Source organism: Rhinoraja longicauda, chromosome 10, assembly GCF_053455715.1.
Source record: "Rhinoraja longicauda isolate Sanriku21f chromosome 10, sRhiLon1.1, whole genome shotgun sequence".
Classification (NCBI taxonomy): domain Eukaryota; kingdom Metazoa; phylum Chordata; class Chondrichthyes; order Rajiformes; family Arhynchobatidae; genus Rhinoraja; species Rhinoraja longicauda.
In genome coordinates this window covers 38310077-38334224 of record NC_135962.1, presented here as the reverse complement: position 1 = coordinate 38334224, position 24148 = coordinate 38310077, and the positions used below count along the sequence as shown (strand labels likewise).

General features: G+C 43.2%; 1 protein-coding gene across 1 annotated transcript in view; it reads left to right on the top strand.

The window, feature by feature from the left end:
• Positions 1-21414, top strand: part of LOC144597383 (guanine nucleotide-binding protein G(I)/G(S)/G(O) subunit gamma-2) — a 45981-nt gene extending 24567 nt beyond the window's left edge. Inside the window, exons 2-4 of the mRNA XM_078406696.1 lie at positions 1688-1777; positions 13963-14056; positions 19530-21414. Of these exons, the coding sequence (XP_078262822.1) occupies positions 13970-14056; positions 19530-19658 (216 nt within the window). The 5' untranslated portion in view covers positions 1688-1777; positions 13963-13969 and the 3' untranslated portion in view covers positions 19659-21414. The remainder of the gene's footprint in view (positions 1-1687; positions 1778-13962; positions 14057-19529) is intronic.
• Positions 21415-24148: the final 2734 nt, after the last annotated feature.

Below are 24148 nucleotides of genomic sequence, written 5' to 3'. Positions count from 1 at the left end.
GTTTGTAGCTGATAACGCTTCAAGATCATGCAGTTTGTGCAGAGGATTGCTGGTTTCACGGAGTCAGAGAGTCATACAACATGTAACAGGCCCTTTGGCCCAACTCGCCCATGTAATATTAAAAAGTCTCAAAATGTAGAAAAAGGTCTAAAAAAATCTTATATTTAACTCTTTTGAGTTGCTAGTATGCTGTACCAAGGCACACCTTCATATAAAAAGCACTAGTTTATGTAATATGATCACCAAAATAATGGAGTTTTAAGGAGGATTTTTAAGGAAAATATTCTCTGGGTTTTGAAAGCTCTGTGGTGACGGAAAACTGATTTTTTCCAATTGGAAGAAAATTGCTATAAGATTATGATTTTACAATGTGCAAGTAACGAAATGGATAGAGTTATACAGCCTGGAAACGGGCCTTCCAGTCCAATTTGTCCACTGCCCATCTTAGTTAGTCCCATTTGCCTACATTTGCCCATTTCCCTCTAAACCTTTCCTATCATGTTCAAGAAACTTGCGTTCCAGTTTTTGGGTTCAACAGAAATATAGTACAAAAACGGCACAAAATAGTTTAGATCTGTGAATTGTTTGTTCAAATTCCTAAAGCTTCTCCAAAACTAGCAAACAGTTGTAATTCTGCAGAGAAAGCACAAATTACCACTTGCACATCCATGTTCTGTGGCTTATCATCATTGTAAAGGCCTCCTTTTCCAGCAACATCTCAGTTGAACCTGTCTTTGTTCTTAGGTTTTGTGCTTCTTATAAATGACTATTTTGCAATGCCCTTCTGCATACCAGTTGAGCTAGAATTGGTCTGTTTCTGAGAAATTGCTCTGGTGAACAGATGTCCAATTATATCAGCCTTTCTCTGTCATTTAACGAGAAATCCCTGGAATGTGGCTTCCCACTGCACCAAATATTCGCCTCAAATATTTCACATGATGCTTTTGTCCAAAGTAACCCACACCATTGCTTTGTATAAGGGACGTGCTGTACGGCATTTATTCTCCTGGGTATAAAGTGGAGAGTTTTGCAATAATTCCTTGAGTTCACAGCGATGTTATATTTGAGCATGGAGGAGTGTGTGATTCTTTATCATTCCACCAGCAAGCAATCAGCAAGCAAATGGGACTAGCCCAATATGCCGACTTGGTCAGCGTAGACAAGGTGGGTTGAAGGGCCTGTTTCTGTGCTGTGCAGCTCTGTGACTCTAAAACTATTTAAGATCCTTAAGTTTCTTTACTGGATGAATGTGAAGCGGTCCATGTTAACCAAGATACCCCATCTAAGCTGGATCCATTTGCTTACATTTGACCCATATCCCTCTTAAAAATTCCCATTCATAACTTGTTGAAATGTTGTTTAAATGTTGTTATTGTACCTGCCTGAACTACTGCCTCTGGCAGCTTGTTCCACGTGCTAACCACTGACTGAGCGAAAAAGGTTGCTCCTCAGGTTCCTATTAAATCTTTCTCCTCTCACCTTAAATCTATGCCCTCTAGTTCTTGATGTATTGTAATAACAGAACAATTAGTAAGTTACTGATATTTGGTGGTGAGATTGGATTGGAAACATGTACTGTATACTTACCAAATTTTGCCTATTCAATGGAATTTTATTGTTTTCAACTGAGCATTTTTTACTTCCTCAAAATGTCATGCAACATTTGACAATTGTGTCTTTATCATAGGCTACTTGAATAGGCTGTCAGAAGGGGACAAGTGGATCAGAAACCACCCCAGAGACTCAAAAAGGACATATCAGTGCTACTGCACATCAGGTAAATAGGTTGCTGCTGATCTTGTCGTAAACATTGTCTCAGTGGGGTTCTTAAACAGAGGAGTGTAAATGATATGTTAAAAAATGATACAAAGTGGTGGAGTAAGTCAGTGGGTCAGACAGCAACTCAGGAGAACATGGATAGGTGACGTTTTGGGTTAGGACCCTTCTTCAGACTGATTGTGCTGGGGGGAGGGTGTGGTGAGGAGAGGGAGAAAGCTGGAAGAAAGATGGGAGCAGTACCGAGTGAGTTCATCTACTGCATTTGGTGTTCCTGATGTGGCCTTCTTTACATCGGCGAGATAAAGTGTGGATTAGGCAAGCATTTCACCGAACACATCGAAGGTATCACAAAATGCTGGAGTAACTCAGCGGGTCATTCAAGAGAGAGCTAGATAGAGCTCTTCAGGATAGCGGAGTCAGGGGGTATGGGGAGAAGGCAGGAATGGGGTACTGATTGAGAATGATCAGCCATGATCACATTGAATGGCGGTGCTGGCTCGAAGGGCCGAATGGCCTACTCCTGCACCTATTGTCTAAAGTCTATTGTCTATTGTCAGGCAGCATCTCAGGAGAGAAGGAATGGGCGACGTTTCGGGTGGAGACCCTTCTTCAGATTGTCCTACACATTTCACTGAACACGTGCTCAGCCTGCCAAGGCCAGATGGATGTCCCGTTTGCAAACCATTTTAACCCCCCTTCCCATTCCAACACTCTTTCTGGCCTGGGCCTCCTCTGATGGCAGAGTGAGGTTACTCACAGACTGGAGGAACAGCACTTCGTATTCTGCTTGGGTAGCTCGCAACCCAACAATAAGAAAATTGAATTCTGCAATTTCAGGGAACTATCCTACAAACAAGTCCCCCCTCCCCCCACACTTCTTTTTCTCCCCTTCACTTCATTGTGGCCTACTTGGATTCTCACCCATTTCCTCTCATCCCCTTCCACCTATATTCCTTCCTCTGCCTTCACAAATTGCACCCCTCTTCCAGCTTTCTTCCCCTCCCACTCATCACCACAATCAGTCTGCAGAAGGTTCCCAACCCAAAATGTCGCCTATTGATGTTATCCAGAGATGCTGCCTGACTCACTGAGTTACTCCAACACATTTGAGTCTGTTTTTGTAAACCTGCAGCTCCTCAACTCTCCATTTAAATGATATATACTTGTGAGGTGCAAGAGTATCACATGTTTAATTTTTCAATCCTTTTATATTACAAAATAGCAACAAAACAAGATTAGTCATGGTTTCAGACTCCAAAAGTTTCAGATCTCTCTCACATTTTACCACCAAATTACGGAACAGAATAAAGGCTCAGAGCTAGAGGGAAAGTTTCAGTAGGCTGGAACTCTATCCCTCGGAGCACAAGAGAATGAGGGGTAATGATCTTATAGAGGTGTATAAAATCATGAGAGAAATAGATCAGGTGGATGCACGGAGTCTCTTGCCCAAAGTAGGTGAATTGAGGACCAGAGGATATAGGTTTAAAGTGAAGTGGTAAAGATTTCAATAAGAATCTCAGGGGTAACTTTTTCACACAAAGAGTGGTGGGAGTATGGAACAGGCTGCCAGAGGAGGTAGTTGAGGCAGGGACTATCCCAACATTTAAGAAACAGTTAGACAGGTACATGGGCAGAACAGGTTTGGAGGGATGTGGACCAAACGTGGGCAGGGGGGACTAGTGTAGCTGGGACATCTTGGCCAGTGTGGGCAAGTTCGGCCAAAGGGCCTGTTTCTACACTGCATCACTCCATGACTCTCTGAATCTATGACTACTGAACAGTCCTCCCATAAATTGGGGGATAGTCTCAATCATCCAACCTACCTCATTTAGATCTTGGCCTTTTCTTTGTAACCATAATGTTCTAATGCTGTAACACACTATTCTGCACACTGGTATTTTTCTCTTTGCACTACCTGTTGGACTTGTGCACGGCTTGATTGTACCCATGTACAGTATGATTTGACTGGAGAACAGAGGAATTTTTTTTCCCCGCTGTATCTCGATTCATGCGACAATAATAAACCAATACCAATACAAATTTTCCGATTTGGACCAGGGCAATATTCCCCACCAGGTTTGGAGAGCGCGGTCTCAGTAAAGTGAGGCCGTAGCCACTTACTATTGTGGTGACACAATATTCAGTAACGAGTAAAGCACTGTGATGAAACTTCCAATTCACTTCAGATTCAATCAAGTGTTTTCATGATCTGCATCATAAATTTGAATTTAAACAACTCCATTTATACTTCAAATAAAATGTATCCAATTGGGTCTACCTTAGTTTCATTTCAAACTTATTTGAAGTTATTCTGAAGTGCATTTGATTTACTGTTTATTGCTGAAAAAAATGGATTTAAAACAAATGTTTACTTTGTAGAATTATTGCTTGTGGTGCAATTATTGACCTGCAAGCAAACTCCGAGGATCATGGAATCATAGAGACATACAACTGTACAGAACAAGAGCCAGCCTCTAGCTCACCATGTCCATGCCAACCAGGCTGGTATACTGGGCTAGGCCCATTTGCCTGCATTTGGCCGGCATTCCTCTAAATCCTTCCTACCCATATATCTGTCCAAATGCTTTTATTGAGTCATAGTTGTATCTGCTTCTATAGCTTCCTCTATCAGCTCATTGCAGAAATGGGCTACCATCTGAGTGAAAAAGTTACCTCAGGAGATCATTCTTAAGTCTCTTGCCTTAAGCCTGTGCCCTCTAGTTTTAGAATCCTTTACCCTGGGGAAAAAGACTGTGAGCATTCACTCCCCCATGCCCCTAATGGCCTTGTACACCTTAGGAAGGTCACCCCTCTGAAAGAATCTTAAAGAACGGACGACAACAAATTTTGAGAAGGTTACAGACCGGGTGCAAAACAAATCAAACAGTACTGGGCAGCAGCCTGCCCTGGACCTTTCAATATTATGCAAGGAAGCAGGAAATCCTTTTGCTTTGCACTTTGCAAGATTATGCAGAAGACTTGAAGAATTGTCAAAGGCAAAGCTAATTATATTCAATTTAGACATCATGTATTATCAAAGATAATTGCAAGCAACAAATGCTACGGTTGGAAGTACTTTACTTTACCACTTGCAGCCTGTCAAAACTAGTCAAAGAGCTGGTGTAAATGAGTTTTCCTACTGATAGACTGAAGTGTTCTGGGACCCAGACTAAAATACTGGGACGAATTGAGAGTGCTCTACCAGTACTTTGCTGACTCCATTCGTCACGTGAAAGCAGGACATAGCAGCTTGCAGCTCCCTTTAGATGCTCAACTGAAATAGTGCTGCAACGTAAAGTTGGATGAGAAAAAATAAAGATATTTACACATTAGGAAGAGGTTGGGCAGTCCCAACTCATTCCATGCTGACCAAGATGCCCTACCTAAGCTAGTCCCATTTGCCTGCATTTGGCCCACATCCCTCTAAATCGTTCCTATCTATGTACCATTCGAAATGTCCTTTATATTCCGTTGATGCCTTAATTACTTCTTCTGGCAGCTCATCACACCACCCTCTGTGGGGGAAAAAACTGCCCATCGGGATCCCATTAAATCTTTCCCCTCGAGATTTCCATTAACCTACCCTGAGTAAAAGGCTCTCTGCATTGAACCTATCTGTTCCTTTCACGATTTTGTACACCTCTACACGATCACCCTTCAGTGCCCCAAGGAAACTGTAACCGAAGACTGAGAGAGATGTGAAGATTGTATATCAGTCTGTTTGCTGAAAGACGGTATTTCACCAAGAAACTATTGGCCTTCCTTCAGCACCTGCAGGTAAACAGGAAAACCTCAGTTTCCTGTTCTGTGAAAATGTGTGCACAGCAGCAGTTTCTCGGTGCTGGTTTTAGATTTTTATGTAGAATCTTTTAGCTGTGTTTAACCTTCACATCGGTTAATTAAATTGAAACTAATTGGCTCACAGTTGTTCTTTTATAGTCTCTTTGACTGAATAGCACACAATCAAAAGCTTTCCATTGTACCTTGGTACATGTGACAATAATAAACTAAACTACTACCTGGGCCCAGGTGACACAGGGCAATATCAGCTGGTTAGAACTCCAAATATTTACAAACTATTCCCCAGAATATGGTAGAACGAGGGATGATAGGATTGGCATTATCAAGATATTAAGAGGAACCAATAGGATAGATAACGACAAACAGTTTCTGTGCATTGGCAGGTGGGCCGAGGTCTCTGTATTTCACCTAAAAACCAGGACTTCCAGCAGTGCATGCAAAGGGTGCTTGCAGTTCAAAATGCTACTTTGCAAATGACAACTCATAGAACATAGAACAGCACAGAGTATCTTGCCCAGAGTAGGTGAATCAAGGACCAGAGGACGTGGATTTAAGGTGAAGGGGAAAAGATTTAATAGGAATCTGAGGGGCAACTTTTTCACACAAAGGGTGGTGGGTGTATGGAACGAGCAATCAGAGGTGGTAGTTGAGGCAGGGACTATCCAAACATTTAAGAAACAGTTAGACAGGCACATGGATAGGACAGGTTTGGAGCGATAGGGACCAAACATGGGCAGGTGGGACTAGTGTAGCTTGGACATGTTGGCCGGTGTGGGCAAGTTGGGCCTAAGTGCCTGTTTCCACACTGTGCGACTCTATGACTATGACACAGTACAGAAACAGGCCCTTCAGCCCAGCAATGTCTGTGCTGAACATGATGCCAAACCCCATCTGCCTGCACGTAATCCTTACCCTCCATATCTTGCATATTCATGGGCTATATAAAAGCCTCTTAAACATCACTACCATATCTGACTCCATCTCTGGCAGCACATTCCAGGCACCCACCACTCTGTATAAAAATACCTAGTCTGCTCAGCTCCTTTAAACTTTGCCCCTCTCACCTTAAAGCTATGCCCTCTAGTCATTGGCATTTCCACCCAGTTTCTGACTGTCTACCCTATCTATGGCTCGCATCATTTTATAAACTCCCCCCAATCTCCAACGCTTCAGAGAAAACCCCAATGCATTCCCCATTTTACTTTGTTTCTCGGGCTGCTGTGCCACAATGTTGAGATCTATATTCTGCGCTCTGTATCTTCCCCTTCACTGTACCTTTTGACCTTGAGTTTGACTTGATTGCATATATAGTAAGATCTGATCTGATTGGATAGCACGCAAAATAAAGCTTTTCACTGTACCTTGGTAGACTCAAACCAAAATCTAAAACAACCCAAATTTGCCCAACCTTTTGAGTTAGCCCAGCTTTTTGAGCATTTGAGGTAGAGCTCTTCTTCGCTCTCTGCAAAGTCTCTATATCCTTGCGGTAATGGGGTGGCCAGTGCCAGGTTAATTTTAAATTTGAGGTTGCTGTTCTGTTCACTAGAGGTTGAGAGGTTGCTGGGCCAGGTGGACTAAGCTGCCATAGGTCAGCTATGGTCTTACTGAATGACAGGAAGGTACAAGGGTCTTCAATGGTCTATTGTTGTTACTGTTTTCTACGGATGTTCTATTTGTAGTTGGCCTTGACTGAAGATTTGGTTTTTGAAGTAACTATTCCAGGCAATCCTCTGTATTTCTACATGATCTGTTAATTTATGCAATGTATTTTTAATCCAGGGCATAGGAGATACTTTTTCCTTTTTGTTTGAACTTCTTGATCACATTTTGTAATGTTGTGGATAATGGTTAACCTCTTTCCATAGCATTCTTAATATGCTGAAAGATACTCCTAATTTATCTAATCCCAGAGTCCCCCATTTCCCTTTTATCCCCCCCCCTTCCATATACCCATATCACTCCCTCCACCTTCACATTTCCCCCTCTTCTTCTCATCTTACCATTTGTCTCATTTTCACCTCTAGTCTTTGTCACTTGCTCCACCGATCTGCCAATAATCGTCCCTCCCTCACCTGTATCAATCTATTACATACCAGGCTGGGTCCGAACCGAACCTCTCTCGCCCCTACTCCATCAGCTTTCTCGCCCCAACTCTATCAGTTTGAAGAAGGGTCCCAATTCAGAATGTTGCCTGTACATTTCCCCCCACAGATATGCCTAACATGCTGAGTTCCTCCAGAACTTTATGTTTTGTTCAAGTTTCCACTATCTGAAGCTTCTTGTGTCTCCCTTACTTATACATGCACTTTCTGTTTTATCGCAACAGTCCTTGTCATAATAGGTAAGGGAGGATTGTAAACTATGTTTGTGAATGAACACAAATGATCTCATATGTATTTCCAACAAATGGTGGCCCGGTGGCATAGTGGTAGATTGCTGCCTTTACATTGCCAGAGACCTGGGTTCGATACTGACTACGGGTGCCGTCCGCACGGAGTTTGTACGTTCTCCTCGTGACCTACGTGAGTTTTCTCCGGATGCTCCGGTTTCCTCCCATACTCCAAATACGTACAGGTTTGGAGGCTAATTGGCTTGGTAAAATTGGAAATGGTCCCTAGTGTGCATAGGATGGTGTTAGTGTACGTTGATCGCTGGTCAGTGCGGTCTCGGCGGGCCGAAGGGCCTATTTCCACGCTGTATCTCTAAACTAAACTAAAAAAGCTGGTGTTTCATCAGAGCATAAGGAGTGAAACAGCTGCCCACAGTGCAGGGAAAACAATGGGACAAAACACAAAGGCCGGAGCACTCATCGCTCCACAGCATGTTGTGTTTTGCACAAAATCCCAACATCTGCAATTCATTGGGACACAAAAAACAATGAGACAATTGTCTCTTGGGGTCAGAGGAGCAAAAGCAAGAAACAAAGGGACCAGGAACAAAGGCGGATTGTGGATCTTGAGGAAATAAAGAACAGATTGTGCTTATGGATATCCAAATCAAGCTATTCCCCCGGCTTTATGTTCCCTTGACACCATTGCCAAGGTGCAGGAAAGAGGCCAGACCAGCTAAAGCAAAAGGAACTTGTGCGACGAATGCTCTTCCTGAATTTGCCTGGGACACTTAGGAGAAAATAAGACAAAATAATTATATTGTTCTCTTTTAATATGTTGTAGAAACTAAAGGCAGACGTTTTGCAGATCAGTGCAGGACAAATAAATATTTTCAGGCAGTTTCATATCTGTGCTGGAAAGAATTGCAGATGCTGGTTTAAATCAAAGGTAGACACAAAACGAGTAACTCAGTGGGACATGCAGTATCTCTGGAGAGAAGGAATGGGTGACGATTCGGGTCGAGACCCTTCTTCATATCTGTGCTACCAGTCATTCTTCAAAATCTCGGAATATGAATTTATTGCAAAGAACTCCTACATCTGGTGGTTTTGTTTCTTGAACGATGGGAACATTTACAGTAAAACAGAGATCTTTGGCTGTTGGGGTTTATTTTTTTACACACTGGGTATTCTTGTGCTCTTTTAAATAAAAAATGGGCAATTTAGGATCAATGGTGGCAACATATATTCAGTATCTCATTACACCAAAATTCAGGCTGCAACCCATCATTCCACCGCTGTGCAGAGACCACACAGTGCCAACTTCAGAATTGTTCTGCCAAGTAAGTCATGGAAAATGTCAGCTGATTATAGATCATTAAAGGCTTCTTGGGTCTTCATAAATGGCAAATCCAACAGACTGTTCCAATATCTTCCTCCTTTGGGTCTCTAAGATGCTGGAAATTAGTGGCTAATTTAAAATAATAACACAGGTTGTTTAGTTATGAAAGAGCTCACAGATCTAATCAACATCCCGGCCATGACTTTCTGCAAACACACAGCTTTTTAGAGCTTCCCCACCAAAACACTGCTGCAACACTGAGATAGAGAGTCACATTGGATATTCATTAAAGGGTGCATTAGAGGCTGTGTGGTTTTGATTAATAGGGAGAGGTTGGATAGGCTGGGACTTTTTTCTTAAGGAGCATAGGAGGCTGACAGCTGACCTTATTGGGGTGTACAAGATCATGAGGAGCATGGATAAAATGAATGTTCTGCTTTTTCCCAGGGTGGTGGATTCTAAAACTAAAGGGCTCAGGTTTGAGGTGAGATAGAAGAAATGTAAGAGGGACTTCAGGGGCAACATTTTCATGCAGAGGATAGTCTATATCTGGAATGAGCTGCCAGAGGAAGCTATAGAAGTGGATACAAGTCATTTGGACAGATATGTAGATAGGAAGGGTTTAGAGGACTATGACCAAATGAAGGCAAATGGGACTAACCCAAATGCCAACTTGGTCAGCATGGATAAAGTGGGCCAAAGAGCTTTTTTCCCTGCTTTGACTCCTCAACTGCCTGAAACAACTATTATTCACAACCAACACTGTAAAGTCCACATATGTTTCCCAAATCCCGTAATGAGGATTAAGAATTGAAAAGACATAGAACGAGGACTGAAAGAGTGGATAAGCTCAAACCATGTTCAAGAAAAGAATGAAAGAATGGAGGGATTAAAGAGAAACATGAGGAAATAAAGTCTAAAATTCGAATTTATTACTAACTTTCAGCAATTTCTCAAGATCCATAGCCCTCATTTGTTTCTTGTTTTAGCTCCTCTGACCCCAAGAGACGATTGTCCCATTGTTCTGGGGATACATGGAACTGCAGATGTTGGAATTGTGAGCAGAACACAAAGTGCCGTGGACTCGTTGAGCTGCACCAGCACTTTGCATTTTGTCGCATTGTCTCTCCTGCACTCTGGGCAGCTGTTTCCTTCCCTGTACTCTGAAGAAACAACAGCATTTGTTGGAAATACATGAGATAATTTGTGTAATTCGCAAACATGGTTTACAATCCTCTCATATCCATTATGAAAGGGCTGTTGCAATAAAACAGAAAGCACATAGAAACATAGAAAATAAAGGGGAGGCCATTTGGCCCTTCGAGTCAGCACTGCCATTCGTTGTGATCATGGCTGATTTTCCACAATCGGTAACCCATGCCTGCTCTCTCCCCATATCCCCTGATTCCGCTACCCCCTAGAGCTCTATCTAACTCTTTTAAATTCATCCAGTGAATTGGCCTCTACTGCCTTCTGTGGCAGAGAATTCCACAAATTCACAACACTCTGGGTGAAAAAGTTTCTTCTCATCTCTGTTTGAAATGGCCTCCCCTTTATTCTTAGATTGTGGCCCCTGGTTCTGGGCTCCACCAACATTGGGAACATTTTTCCTGCATCTAGCTTGTACAGACCTTTTATAATTGTATACATTTCTATAAGATCCCCTCTCATCCTTATGAATATGAAAGGGAGACACGAGAGATGCTGGAAACTTGAGCACAACACAACATGCTGAAGGACCTCCGTAGATCAGGCACTTCTGTGGAGGGAATGGACAGAAGGTTTGTGGTTGGGACACTTCTTCAGACTGACAGAGACTGACGGGGAGAAAGCTGGCAAAGAGAGGTGGGGGCAGGACAAAGCCCGGCTTGTGATAAGTGGTGGGGGTGGAGGGGGGGTGGTTGGAATTATATGACAAAGGCTAGAGGTGAAAAGGAAACAAAATTATGTCAAATAAAAGATAGGAGGAGGTGTGAAATGTAAAGTCAGAGGGAGAGGTGGATGAAAAGGGACAGGAAGGAGATTGAAAGAGGGAGGATAAAAGTGAATATGGGATTTGATAAGTAAGGCAGTGTCCCACAGCATCTTTGGAAGGCTAAGGAAAGAGGTTGGCCATTATTCTGCTGCAAAAGTTGCTAAGGAAGTTCAGAGCATTCCACATCAGGTAGAAATAAGATTCCGACGTTTAAGCGACCTTTTCTCTGGGCTCCCGTTGATTGGCAGCCGCGAACTGTTGTGAAATCAGGGCAAGTCGAGCTGCTTTGAGCCAGCCATCTGCGATGCCTCTCGCCAGCTCTTGCTGGGTCAAACAAGATGATTCTCCAAGCCGGACGTCAGGATCAGGGGTAGATTTGCCTCATCTAGTGTATGTCGAGGTGGAGCCCTGGCTCTTGCCCAAAGAGTGGGGGCATTCATAACTTTATATTCAGATACATTCAATTGTGTCTGAAAACAAACACTGAAAGTCAGATACATTTAAACACAGAAAATAATTTTGAAAATGATATTTCAGAAATTTTTACACTAAAACATTAAAACACTAAAAAAAACAATTAACAGATCAATAATTTGATTTGCAATTTGCCTCCTTATTTCTGGATCAGGAATATCCATTCAGATGAATGGCATAGAATGGTATTAGTGGGATTCCACTGTGAAATACAAGGAAATCCTAACAGGTTCAAGGTTTGGCATTGAATTCCACATGGAGTACAATGATAGAGCAGAGCTACGGATGTGCTGGCCTGGAATTGTGAAGGTTTGGCTTAAGTTGAACCACCAGATATAGTCAGCTCACTTTGGGCAACCTGAATAGAATATGTATAAAACCACAAAGGGAATAGATAGGATAAATGCACAGAGTCTTTCTCTTAGGGGATGGGAATCAAGAACTAGAGAGCAAATATTAAGGTGAGAGGGGAAAGATTTAACAAGGACATGAGAGATAACATTTTCTCATAGATGTTGGTAGCTCTAGTGAATGAGCTGCCAAAGGATGTGGCTGATACAAGTACAGTAATAACATTAAAAACAAATTTGAACACCAAGTACTGGAGTAACTTAGTGGGTCAGGCAGCATCTCTGGAGGACATCGATAGCCAGCAGCACAGTTTTCAATATTTTCCCTCAGCTTACTTTAATTTTAATTGTCTATATGTACCTTTAGACTTTTAAATATTTTATTTTGATTTTTTTGAAGTAATTAGGAGAGGCGTAGTTGGGGTAGACTGGCAGAATCTTTTTCTCAAGGTGGAATATCAAAGACCAGATTGGTTATCTTTAAGGTGCACGGGGCAAAGTTTAAAGGAGATGTTTAGGGCAGGTGTTTTACACTGAGGGTGGTAGGTGCCTGGAACGAGTTGCCAGGGGTGTTAGTGGAGGCACATATGATAGTGGCATTTAAGATTTTTTTAGATAGGCACATGGATATACAGGAAACGGCCTATGGATCATGTGCAGGCAGATGAGATTAGTTTATTTTGGCATTGTGTTTGGCACAGAATTTGTGGACGAAGGGTGTATTATTGTGCTGAACTGTGCTATGTTCTATGTAATATGTCAAATATTTCACCGATTTAAAGTGAGCTTCCTCCATGTTATTGAGGGCGTGCAGCGTAGGATTACTAGATTAATTCCCGGAATGGCGGGACTATCATGTTGAAAGACTGGAGCGACTAGGCTTGTATACACTGGAATTTAGAAGGATGAGAGGAGATCTTATCGAAACGTATAAGATTATTAAGGGGTTGGACACGTTAGAGGCAGGAAACATGTTCCCAATGTTGGGGGAGTCCAGAACAAGGGCCCACAGTTTAAGAATAAGGGGTAGGCCATTTAGAACTGAGATGAGGAAAAAAAAGTTCAGTCAGAGAGTTGTGAATCTGTGGAATTCTCTGCCTCAGAAGGCAGTGGAGGCCAATTCTCTGAATGCATTGAAGAGAGAGCTGGATAGAGCTCTTAAGGATAGCGGAGTCAGGGGGTATGGGGAGAAGGCAGGAACGGGGTACTGATTGAGAATGATCAGCCATGATCACATTGAATGGCAGTGCTAGCTCGAAGGGCCGAATGGCCTCCTCCTGCACCTGTTGTCTATTGTCTATTATCTCCTTCCATCTATATCCCATCATCTGACCAAATTCCATGCCTCTTCTCTCCTTTTCTACATATCTCACATCCTTTTATCTTCTTCCCATCTCTGGCCTTTGTTCACCCATCTGCCCATCAAAACCTCCCATCCACCCATCACTTGCCAGGCTATCCCAGCCCCACCTCTCTTCCAGCTTTCTCCCCTCTACTACAATCAATTTGAAGAATGGTTCCTATGTGAAAAATCACCTATCCATGTTCTCCAGAGTTGCTGCCTGACCCATTGATTTACTCCAGGCCTTTGTGTCTTACTTTGTAAACCAGCATCTGCAGTTCCTTGTGCCTACAGTGAGATGCAGCTGGAAAAGCCTAGATTTGTTGGCTATCTGGGGAGTTTGGACATGGTGCTTCTTCACCAAAGTGCTGAAACCCCTCATTCCCTACCACTAGACACCATGTCTACGTCTGGCCCAGGCAAGGGGAGACTAGAGCTGGTGGTTATAATTAAGGTGACAAGGTCAAGAACATTGATTCATGGATGTCTCGTGAGGGAAGTCACCTCCCGCTGTGCTGGTTTGCATTCTTTAAACATATTTTCTATATATTTTCTGTTTCAACTCACCAGAGATCAAATGGCCAGCAACAACACAGCAAGCATAGCACAAGCCAGGAAGATGGTGGAACAGCTGAAAATGGAGGCCAATATTGAGAGAATAAAGGTACGAAACTCAACATCTCTGCTTTCCACACATTGGGCATTAACACCAAGGTTTATTTGAAAAAGGAATATCCAAGATATAATCTGACAACATTTTAAGAATGATTTATAATGTAGTTAGTCCATTTGTCTGACATTTGTAGTCTGCCTGGCATTAATTTAAGGATATCATAAGGACCGTGATTTATTTACATACCATGCCTTCAGTAAGTGGGATTACTGCAGTAAAATGATACCTTCATGTCCCTCAGTCACATTGACTGGGGCAATGATTAAACTTCAAGGCAGACACTCGTTATGGAACAATAATTTACACTATTACTATCATGCAGATAATACTTGCAGAAGAAAAAAGAAAAATCTTTTCTGGGAATGACTGGGTCTACCATAAATTGGCACAACGCATGACACAGTGTAACCACCAGAAAAGATCATAAGATCATAAGTGACAGGAGTAGAATTAGGCCATTCGGCCCATCGTCTACTCCCCCACTCAATCATGGCTGATCTATCTCTCCCTTCTAACCCCATTCTCCTGCCTTCTCCCCATAACATCTGACACCCGACATCAGGAGAAACTGATTCTGGTGTTTACTTTCATATCAGTTTTTTGATTAATATTTGAAGGCATAATTTTGCTGTTTTTCTCTTGGTACCCTGCTCTTTAAGTGGCTATATTGTGAGCTGTTTATGATAACCGGGTGGTGCCAGCAATGGCCGCCTCGCCAACAGTCTGTCTGTCCTTTCCTTCTTTGTGTTTTAATTGTATGTGTTAAATATATGTTTTTACTGTTCTTTAGCCTGTTTCATGTGGGGGGTGGTGGAGGGGGGAGTTGGGGGAAACCCTTTCTAATCTCTTACCTCGACGGGGATGCAATTTTTTTCCGTATCGTATCTCCGTCCGCACTGCGGCCTAACATCGAGGAGTTGGAGGCCTTTGCTGGAGACCAATTTTGAGAGCATCACCGCGGTCGCCTGTAGACTTACCATTGCGGAGCTCGCGATCCCTTTGCTAGGGGTCGACCTTGGAGCTCAACCGTGGGTACTTGCGGACTTAACATCATGGAGCCCGCGATCTCTGGTCAGAGACCGACTTTGGGAATTCCAAGCCGCGGGAGTTGCGATCACCCCGACGCGGGAGTTTCGATCGCCCCGATGTGGGGGCTTTGACCACCGGCTACGGGAGCTTCGATCGCCCCGACAGATGACAGGCTCGACTGCCCCGACCGCGGGAGAATAAAGTAGAAGAAGTTTGGACATTTTTGCCTTCCATCACTGTGAGGAATGTGGAAACTGCTGTGGTGGATGTTTATGTTAACTTTTATGTAGTTGTGTGTCTTGTTGCTTTTTTTTATCGTATGGCTGTATGGTAATTTGAATATATCAGTGTACCTCGATTGGTGCATGTGACACTAAAAGACCTTTGAAACCTTTGATAGAGGCACAGACCCGTTCATGGATAGGTGTAGTCTGCCGCTGGTTGCTGCATTCTCCGATGCCCGATGAAGCAGCAGTGTCCACCAGTGGGTCTAATTGAGCCGTAACTGCTGGGTTTACACACAGAACAATTTCCAATTCCATTGTAATTGATATTTTGCACATTGCCTTTGAACTGTGTCTATCAAAAACATAGAAAGGAAATGATAGATACAAAATATATAAAGACTTATTCACAACAGATAAAGTGAATGCGAGGAGCTACCAATAACAACGATCTTTGACCAGTCACAAGGCTGTGTGGAATGTTTGGGAAATTGCTTAAAATTGTATGAAATGGGATTAAATTATAACGTTTGGTCCAATCAGAAATATCTGGAACAATGAAAGCATTATGAGTTAAATTCAATGAATCACAAGTTAATCTAACAATATGGTTACGAAAGGAAGCCGCTAAACTACTGAGTCAACAGACCAGGGAGACACAAGAAACTGCAGATGCTGGAATCCGCAGCAAAACACAAAGTGCTGGAAGTGGGTCAGGCAGCATCTGTGGAGGGAATGAACAGGCAATATTTTGGGTCTGAGGAAGAGTCCCAACCTGAAACATTGTCTGCCCATTCCCTCCACAAATGATGCCTGACCCATTGAGTTTCTCCAACACTTTGTCTTTTGCAACAGAAGAGGAAGTCCAGCACTTTTACATGTCAAGTTGACCATGAGTGTGAAAAGAGAATTATTTTAATTACAGCACTTACGACCGTCATGTGATGTATAACACAAAACAACTTTCTGAAATGTTTTCTTTTATAATTTAATTTAGAAATCTAAAGTTACTTGTTTGACTCCAGTTTCTTAGGCTGCACTAATGAATTCTGTATGAGCAAGAAGGCAAACATATCGCTGTCTCGCTGTGTAAACGCATTGTAGAGAGTGTCCACAGATAACATTTTTCCATGTCTCGATGAGGAAGTGATTTGCTTTTACATTCCTACTTCCTCAGTTACATATTAAACCCAGTTATTGTTGACAATAAACATCTCCCCATATAACCTGTAGCACATCGGTAAACCTGTGTCCACATCTTTTCCCAGAACAGCCGTAGACCTGAATCAAAGTAATTTGGGTGGAATAGGATAGATTCTAAAATCTGTAGCTGAATGCAGCTGAGGTTTGCAGCTTAATAGGACTTTAGGTAGACCACGTTTGGAGTATTTTGTGCAGTTTCAGTCACCCCAAAACAGGAAGAATATGGAGGCTTTAGAGAGGGTGCAGGTTTACCAGAATGATGCTTGGATTAAAGGGTATTGATTGCAAGGAGAGGTTGAACAAACTTGGATTGTTTTCCCCGGAGCGTCAGAGGCTGAGGGAAGATGTGATGGAAGTTTATAAAGTTATGAGCGGCATAGATAGGGTAGACAGTGAGAACCCTCTTCTCAGGGTGAAAATGTCAAAGAATAGAGGGCATAACTTTAAGGTGAGATGGGCAACATCTAAAGGTGATATACGAGGCACGTTTTTACAAGGAGGGTGGTGGGAGCCTGGAACACGCGGCCTGTGGTGGTGGTGGAGCCAGACACAATAGTGGCATTTAAGAGGCTTTTAGAAAGGCTCATGGATGTGCAGGAAATGGAGGGATATGGGTCACATACAGACCGAGGAGATTATTTTAACTTGGTATCATATTTAGCACAGACATCATGGCCTGTTCCTGTACTGCATTGTTCTATGTATGTCTATTTTGGTAAATCCAATCCTTCCGCAAGTGGGAATCTTTTTTTCCGAATGAGACACAGAGAAAGAACAGTACCTAAAATGTTTTGATTTTTTGCTAGACCTGCATTTCCTTTAAGTTCTGCTTCATATCAACGAGTCTCTTCATTAGATCCATAATTCAGTTATAAATCAATAATAATAATAATAATAATTCATTTATTTTATATAGCGCCTTATCGGGTGCTCAAAGCGCTTTACAAAAACAATCAACATAAAAACAAACAGACAAACTATCCTAACGGAAAAGCGGCGAATAAACAATGCCAGCGTCCTCTCACGTCAGGGTCCGGCAGTAGACAACAAAAAGCACAGGACACACAGATACAATTTTTACACAAACAGCCATCACAGTGATTGCTCTAGGCACACCCTCACTGTGATGGAAGGCAAAGTCTTATCTCCTCCTCATTCTTCTCCCGTGGTGCCACGAGGTGATCGAGGCTCCCAACTTTTTGAAGCCCCCACCGGGCGATGGAAAGTCCCAGGGCCGAGCCGAGCAGGCCGATGAAAGTCCTGAGCCCCCACCGGGCGAAGGAAAGTCCCAGGGCCGAGCCGAGCCGAGCAGGCCGATGAAAGTCCTGAGCCCCCACTGGGCGATGGAAAGTCCCAGGGCCGAGCCGAGCAGGCCGATGAAAGTCCTGAGCCCCCACCGGGCGATGGAAAGTGCTGCGGCCGAGCCACGCAGGGCGATGAAGGGCCTGCGGGCGGGTCGATCATACCTCGCACTTCGGGGCGGTTGAAGCTGCTACGGCTGGAGCTCCCAAAAGCCGGTCGCCAGCCAGGGACCTGCGAGCTCCCAATGTTGCGGTCTGCAGGGCCCACGGCCGAAGCCTCCGAGATGGTAAGTCCAGGCCCTGCGACCGGAGTCTTCAAGGTCGATCCCAGCTGGAGGCCGCCGATTCCACGATGTTAGGCCGTAGCGCGAACGGAGATACGACACGGTAAAGGTCGCATCTCCGTTGAGGAGGAGATTTGAAAAAAGGTTTCCCCCAACCCCCCCACCACCCCCCCACATACACAGAGTTAAAAATAAAACAAAACGTACATTAAACGATGACAGACAAAAAAAACAAAAAAAAAGACAGAGAGACTGCCGGTGAGCCGCAGCTGTAGAACACAGCCACGCCCCAATGAATTCTCAAACATGGGCTCACAAACAATATCACAGATTTCAATTCAATGATTTTTCCCATGCTATAATTATTCAATTTTTGCGATCTGAACACTGCTGGCGAGGCCAGCATTTATTGTCCATCCCTAATTGTCCTGAGGAAAGTGTGTGTGGTCTTTTATCTTAAACCATTCCAGTCCTTCTGTTGTAGATACTCCCACAGTGATTGGATAGAACAAAGATACAGCATGCAGAAAGATATAGCATGCAACCAGGCCCTCCAGCCCACCAAGTACACAATGATCATCAATCACCCGTTCCCACTAGTTCTAGGTTATCCCACCTTCTCACCCACTCCCTACACATTTGGGACAATTTACAGAGGCCAATTAACCTACAAACCCGCATATCTTTGAGATGTGGGAGGAAACCCATGCAGCCACAGATTGCTCATGCAACATCATACAGACAACACCTGAGGACAGGACAGAGTAGTATCCTTAAGTATAAGTAGTATAAGTATAAGTATAAGTATAAGTAGTATCCTTAAGTATATTTCGCCTGGGCAGTTTGCGGCCCGGTGGTATGAACGTTGACTTCTCCAACTTCAGATAGCTCCTCTGTCCCTCCCTTCCCCTCCTCCTTCCCAGATCTCCCTCTATCTTCCTGTCTCCACCTATATCCTTCCTTTGTCCCACCCCCGACATCAGTCTGAAGAAGGGTCTCGACCCGAAACGTCACCCATTTATATCCTTCCTTTGTCCCACCCCCGACATCAGTCTGAAGAAGGGTCTCGACCCGAAACGTCACCCATTCCTTCTCTCCCGAGATGCTGCCTGACCTGCTGAGTTACTCCAGCATTTTGTGAATAAATAGAGTAGTATCCTTTCCTTGCTTTGTTGTAATAGTGGAATGAGGTCGACGTTGGACCATAAAGGATGTTGAGTTTAGAGATACAGCATGGACACGCGTTGCAATGAGACAAGATGTTTTGCATGAACTTCATTGATTCCCCATTTTGTAAAGAGATGGCTTTGACAATCTCCTGTGGAAAATGGGTGACTGGCTCTCTACAGTATAGGAAATCGTTTATATCCAATTGCATACCATCCAAACGCAAAAATACCTACATTTGTTTTCCATTTTCCAGGTGTCCAAAGCGGCAGCGGATTTGATGGCGTACTGCGAAGCCCATGCGAAAGAAGACCCTCTACTGACACCAGTTCCTGCATCAGAAAACCCCTTCCGAGAGAAGAAGTTCTTCTGTGCCATTCTGTAGGGACCCGCCCTGCCTGAAAATCAGGCCACTCTGAACAGTGATGTTGAGTTTCACCAACGCGGGCACATTATTGTTCGCAGAATTTGTAACAAAGCCTGGAAGCTGCAGGGATGTGCATGTGTAAAGAATCTTGTCACCTTATTGGTAATGGAAGCAGAAGAACTATCTTGAGAAAATAGAGATTCTCAAACAGCTTAGAATGAAACTGTGTAGAGATGTCACCATTTTTTTGCTCCTGCAAAGACCGTAAATTATGATTCATAGTTTGATGTCCAAAATATGACAGTCATTCAAAGAAAGGTAAATACTGAGGAAGATGTATAATTTTATTGGAATGATAGTTGTTGTTTCTCAATATAATTTTTATTTAATTTAAATAGACAAGTAAAACAAAAAAACAAGATCTGTGGTGTTGTACTTTAAGATTTGTTTATGTGGTTTTTGCATTAGAGTAGCGCAGTAATATGCTGGCCTTCGCTTTGACAGCTGGTTTTCAATGAAGAGAAATGTTACTAATAAGATTTACGCAAATGAAATGTCATTTTCAAGACATTAAAGCCAGCAGCTTTGCATTTTCTTAGTATTCCTCTAACGCGTGTAAAGTTGTTTAAAATTTCAGATAGTATCGGTCATTCATCAGCGGTGTTTAGTGATGCTGATATTTGTAGTAGCAACAGAATAATTGCATGGAAGTATTTCAGACTTTTTCCTTTTCATTGAATTTGTTTAACCGAACTGAAATGATATCGATATGCAGAAGACAAAACGTTAACATCAACCACTAATGAAGCACAGCCAGTTTCTTAATGGCCCTATTTTCTCACTAATGCTTGTGAACACTATGAGAAATATTTGTCATTTATAAAGATTTCTACCAACTTACATATTGTAAAATAACAGGTAAAATTTGCATGCGAACAATAGTACATAGACATACATGCCAATGTTTGTAAAACAGTATCAATTGTCAAAAAGTAGCTTTTTCAAAAAGCCCTGGACAAAAGAACTTTGCAAACACTTCTCTTAATTGATTGGTTGAACAAAACATTTTTAATGACCAAAAAGAGTCCATTCCTGGATGCGGTCTCTCGGTAACTTCTTTTCATACCCCCATGAAACCGCGGAAATGGCTTTTGAACAGTGTAAAATGCAGATGAACAAATAGGTCTCAACTGTGTTAAGTGATCAAATGATTTTACCTCAGACTATTACACCGCCTTTTAACAAATCTTTTTTATATTTTCAGATATGTATTTTTACTCAATTGATAATTTTCTTAGATCTGCATGTGTTTTCATCTGCCATTACACTGGCAAACCAGCCCTCTGCACCATATCCAATTCAATATAAGGAGTGGTTTCCCATTGTATTAGACCCACGTTAGCACAGAAAAGTAGATCACCATCAGCCAACGGCACTTCAAACAAATCAGATGCATTGGAAGCATTGCAAAGAAAGAATGACATGTATGACTATGGCTTGTTGAATCTAATTTTTATGTAAATTTGTGTTCATGGCAGCAGTGAGTTTTAATGCCTGTATGGGACAACAGGAATGCTAAGTGTGACAGCAAGAAGTAAAGGGATGTGTGAATTCTCTTAATGAGTATAATATAAAAATATGTATTGTATTTCTGGTTGTAAACCTTTGTCAGCTTTGTATAAGGAAACCTGAACAAACGATGATGTAGTGCGCATTTCCACACCATGTGAACAATGTATCAGTTTTAAATAAAAACTTTAAAACATTTCATTTACATGCATCTTAAACTGCTTAATCGTGCATAATATTATCCATTAGGATGAATCATTGATGTTTGAATATTAAATCATTTTTTCTTACGTTTTTTCTTAATTTGCAGATTCACAGGCTGTTCAGGAAAATCGTGCGATCAAACAGCTTTGCTTTCACCAGGCGGGAAATTTCCTAAAGACACCAATGACAGTCTTTTAATTAACAAAGTTTGCAGAATGGATCTTGCATCAAAACAGAAGCAGCCACTGCATTCCTGTCAGGCCCATCATTGTCACAGTCATACAACATCACCCCCCTGAGCCTAACTCGTCCATGCCGACCAAAACACCCCAACTAAGTTAGTCCCACGATTGGCCCATATCCCTCCAAACCTTTCCTCTCCAAGTATACGTCCAAATAGCTTTTTTATGTTATTATAATACCTACGTTGACTACTTTGTCTGGCAGGACCTTCCATATACCCATCACCTTCTGTGTGAAGAAATTGTCACTCACATTCCTATTAAATCTTTCCCCTCACACCTTAAACTGATATCCTCTAATTCTTCATTTCTTTACCCAAGGAAAAACACTCTGTGCATTCATCCTTCTATTCCCCTCATGATTTAATACACCTCGATAAGATCACCCCATAGACTCCTGCACTCAAATAAATAGAGCCCTAGCTTGTCTCATCTCTTTCTGCATCTCAGGTAGGCATAAAATGCTGGAGTAACTCAGCGGGACAGGCAGTATTTCTGGAGAGAAGGAATGGGTGACGTTTTGGGTCAAGACCCTTCTTCAGACTGATGTCAGGGGATACAAAGATACATAGATACCAAGACAATAGGTGCAGGAGTAGGACATTCGGCCCTTCGAGCCAACACTGCCATTCAATGTGATCTTCCGCAATCAGAACCCCGTTCCTACCATCTCCCCATATCCCTTGACTCTGTTAGGCCAAGAGCTCCATCTAACTCTCTTTTGAATGCTTCCACTGAATCGGCCTCCACTGCCATCTGAGGCAGAGAATTCCACAAATTCACAACCATCTGGATGAACAAGTTTTTCCTCGTCTCCGTTCTAAATGGCCTACCCCTTATTCTTAAACTGTGGCCCCTGGTTCGAGACTCCCCCAACATCGGGAAAATGTTTCCTGCGTGTCCAATCCCTTAATAATTTTATATGTTTGCATAAGATCCCCTCTATAAGCCCAGTTGCTCCATTCTTTCATCAAATCACAGACCCACCATCCCGGGAACGAACCTTGTGAACCTACGCTGCACTACCTCAGTAGCAAGAATGTCTTTCCTCAAATTAGGAGACCAAAACTGCACACAATACTCCAGGTGTGGTCTCACCAGGGCCCTGTACACTGCAGAAGGATCTGCAGGGGAGTGGGCAGGACAAAGATAGAATGTAGTCAGAGACAGTAAGACTGGTGGGAGAATTGGGGAGGGGATGGAGAGAGAGGGAAAGCAAGGGCTATTTGAAGTTATAGAAGTCAATGTTCATACCGCTGGGGTTTAAGCTACCCAAGTGAAATATGAACTGCTGTTCCTCCAATTTGCGCTGGGCCACACTCTGACAATGGAGGAGGCCCAGGACAGAAAGGTTAGAATGGGAGGGGGAGTTAAAGTGCTGAGCAACTGGGAGATCAGGTAGGTTAAGGCGGACTGAGCGGAGATGTTTAGCAAAACGATCATAGCGCCTGCGCTTGGTCTCGCCGATATACAGTTGACACCTGGAACAGCGGATATGGTAATGAGGTTGGAGGAGGTGCAAGTGAACCACTGCCTCACCTGAAAAGACTGTCAGGGTCTTTGGATGGAGTCGAGGGGAGAGGTAAAGGGACTGATGTTGCATCTCCTGTGGTTGCAGAGGAAAGTACCTGGGCAGGGAGTGGTTTGGGTGGGAAGGGGCAAGTTCACCTGGGAGTTGTGGAGGGAACGGTCTCTATGGAAAGCAGAAAGGGGTGGAGATGGGACAATGTGGCCAGCAGTGGAATCCCATTGGAGGTGGCCAAAATGTTGGAGGATTATATGCTGTATGTGACGGCTCATGGGGTGGAAGGTGAGGACAAGGGGAACTCTGCCCTTGTTGCGAATGGGGGGAGGGGGAGCAAGAGCAAAGCTGCAGGATATCGAGGAGACCCTAGTGAGAGCCTCATCTATAATGGAAGAGGGGAACCCCTGTTCCCTAAAGAATGAGGACATCTCCGATGACCTAGTATGGAAAACCTCGTCCTGGGTGCAGATGCGGCCTAGACAGAGGAATTGGGAGTCGGGGATAGAGTCTTTACATGAAGCAGGGTGGGAAGAAGTGTAGTCTAGACAGCTATGGGAGTCAGTGGATTTGCAATAGATGTCAGTCAATAGTCTGTCTCCTGTGATGGAGATAGTGAGATCTAGAAACGGTAGGAAGATGTCGGAGATGGCCCAAGTGAATTTGAGTGCAGGATGGAAATTAATCATGAAGTTGATGAGGTCAGTGAGTTCTGCATGGGTGCAGAAGGCAGCACCGGTGCAGTCGTCAATGTAGAGTTTGGGGATAGGGCCAGTGTATGCCTGGAACAGTGATTGTTCGACGTACCCTTCCAAGAGGCAGTCACAGCTGGGGGCCATGCATGTCCCCTTAGCTATGCCTTGGATTTGGAGGAAATGTGAGGAGTCGAAGGGGAAGTTGTTAAGGGTCAGGACCAGCTCTGCTAGGCAGAGGAGAGTATTAGTAGATGGAAATCGGCTGGTTCTGCGGTT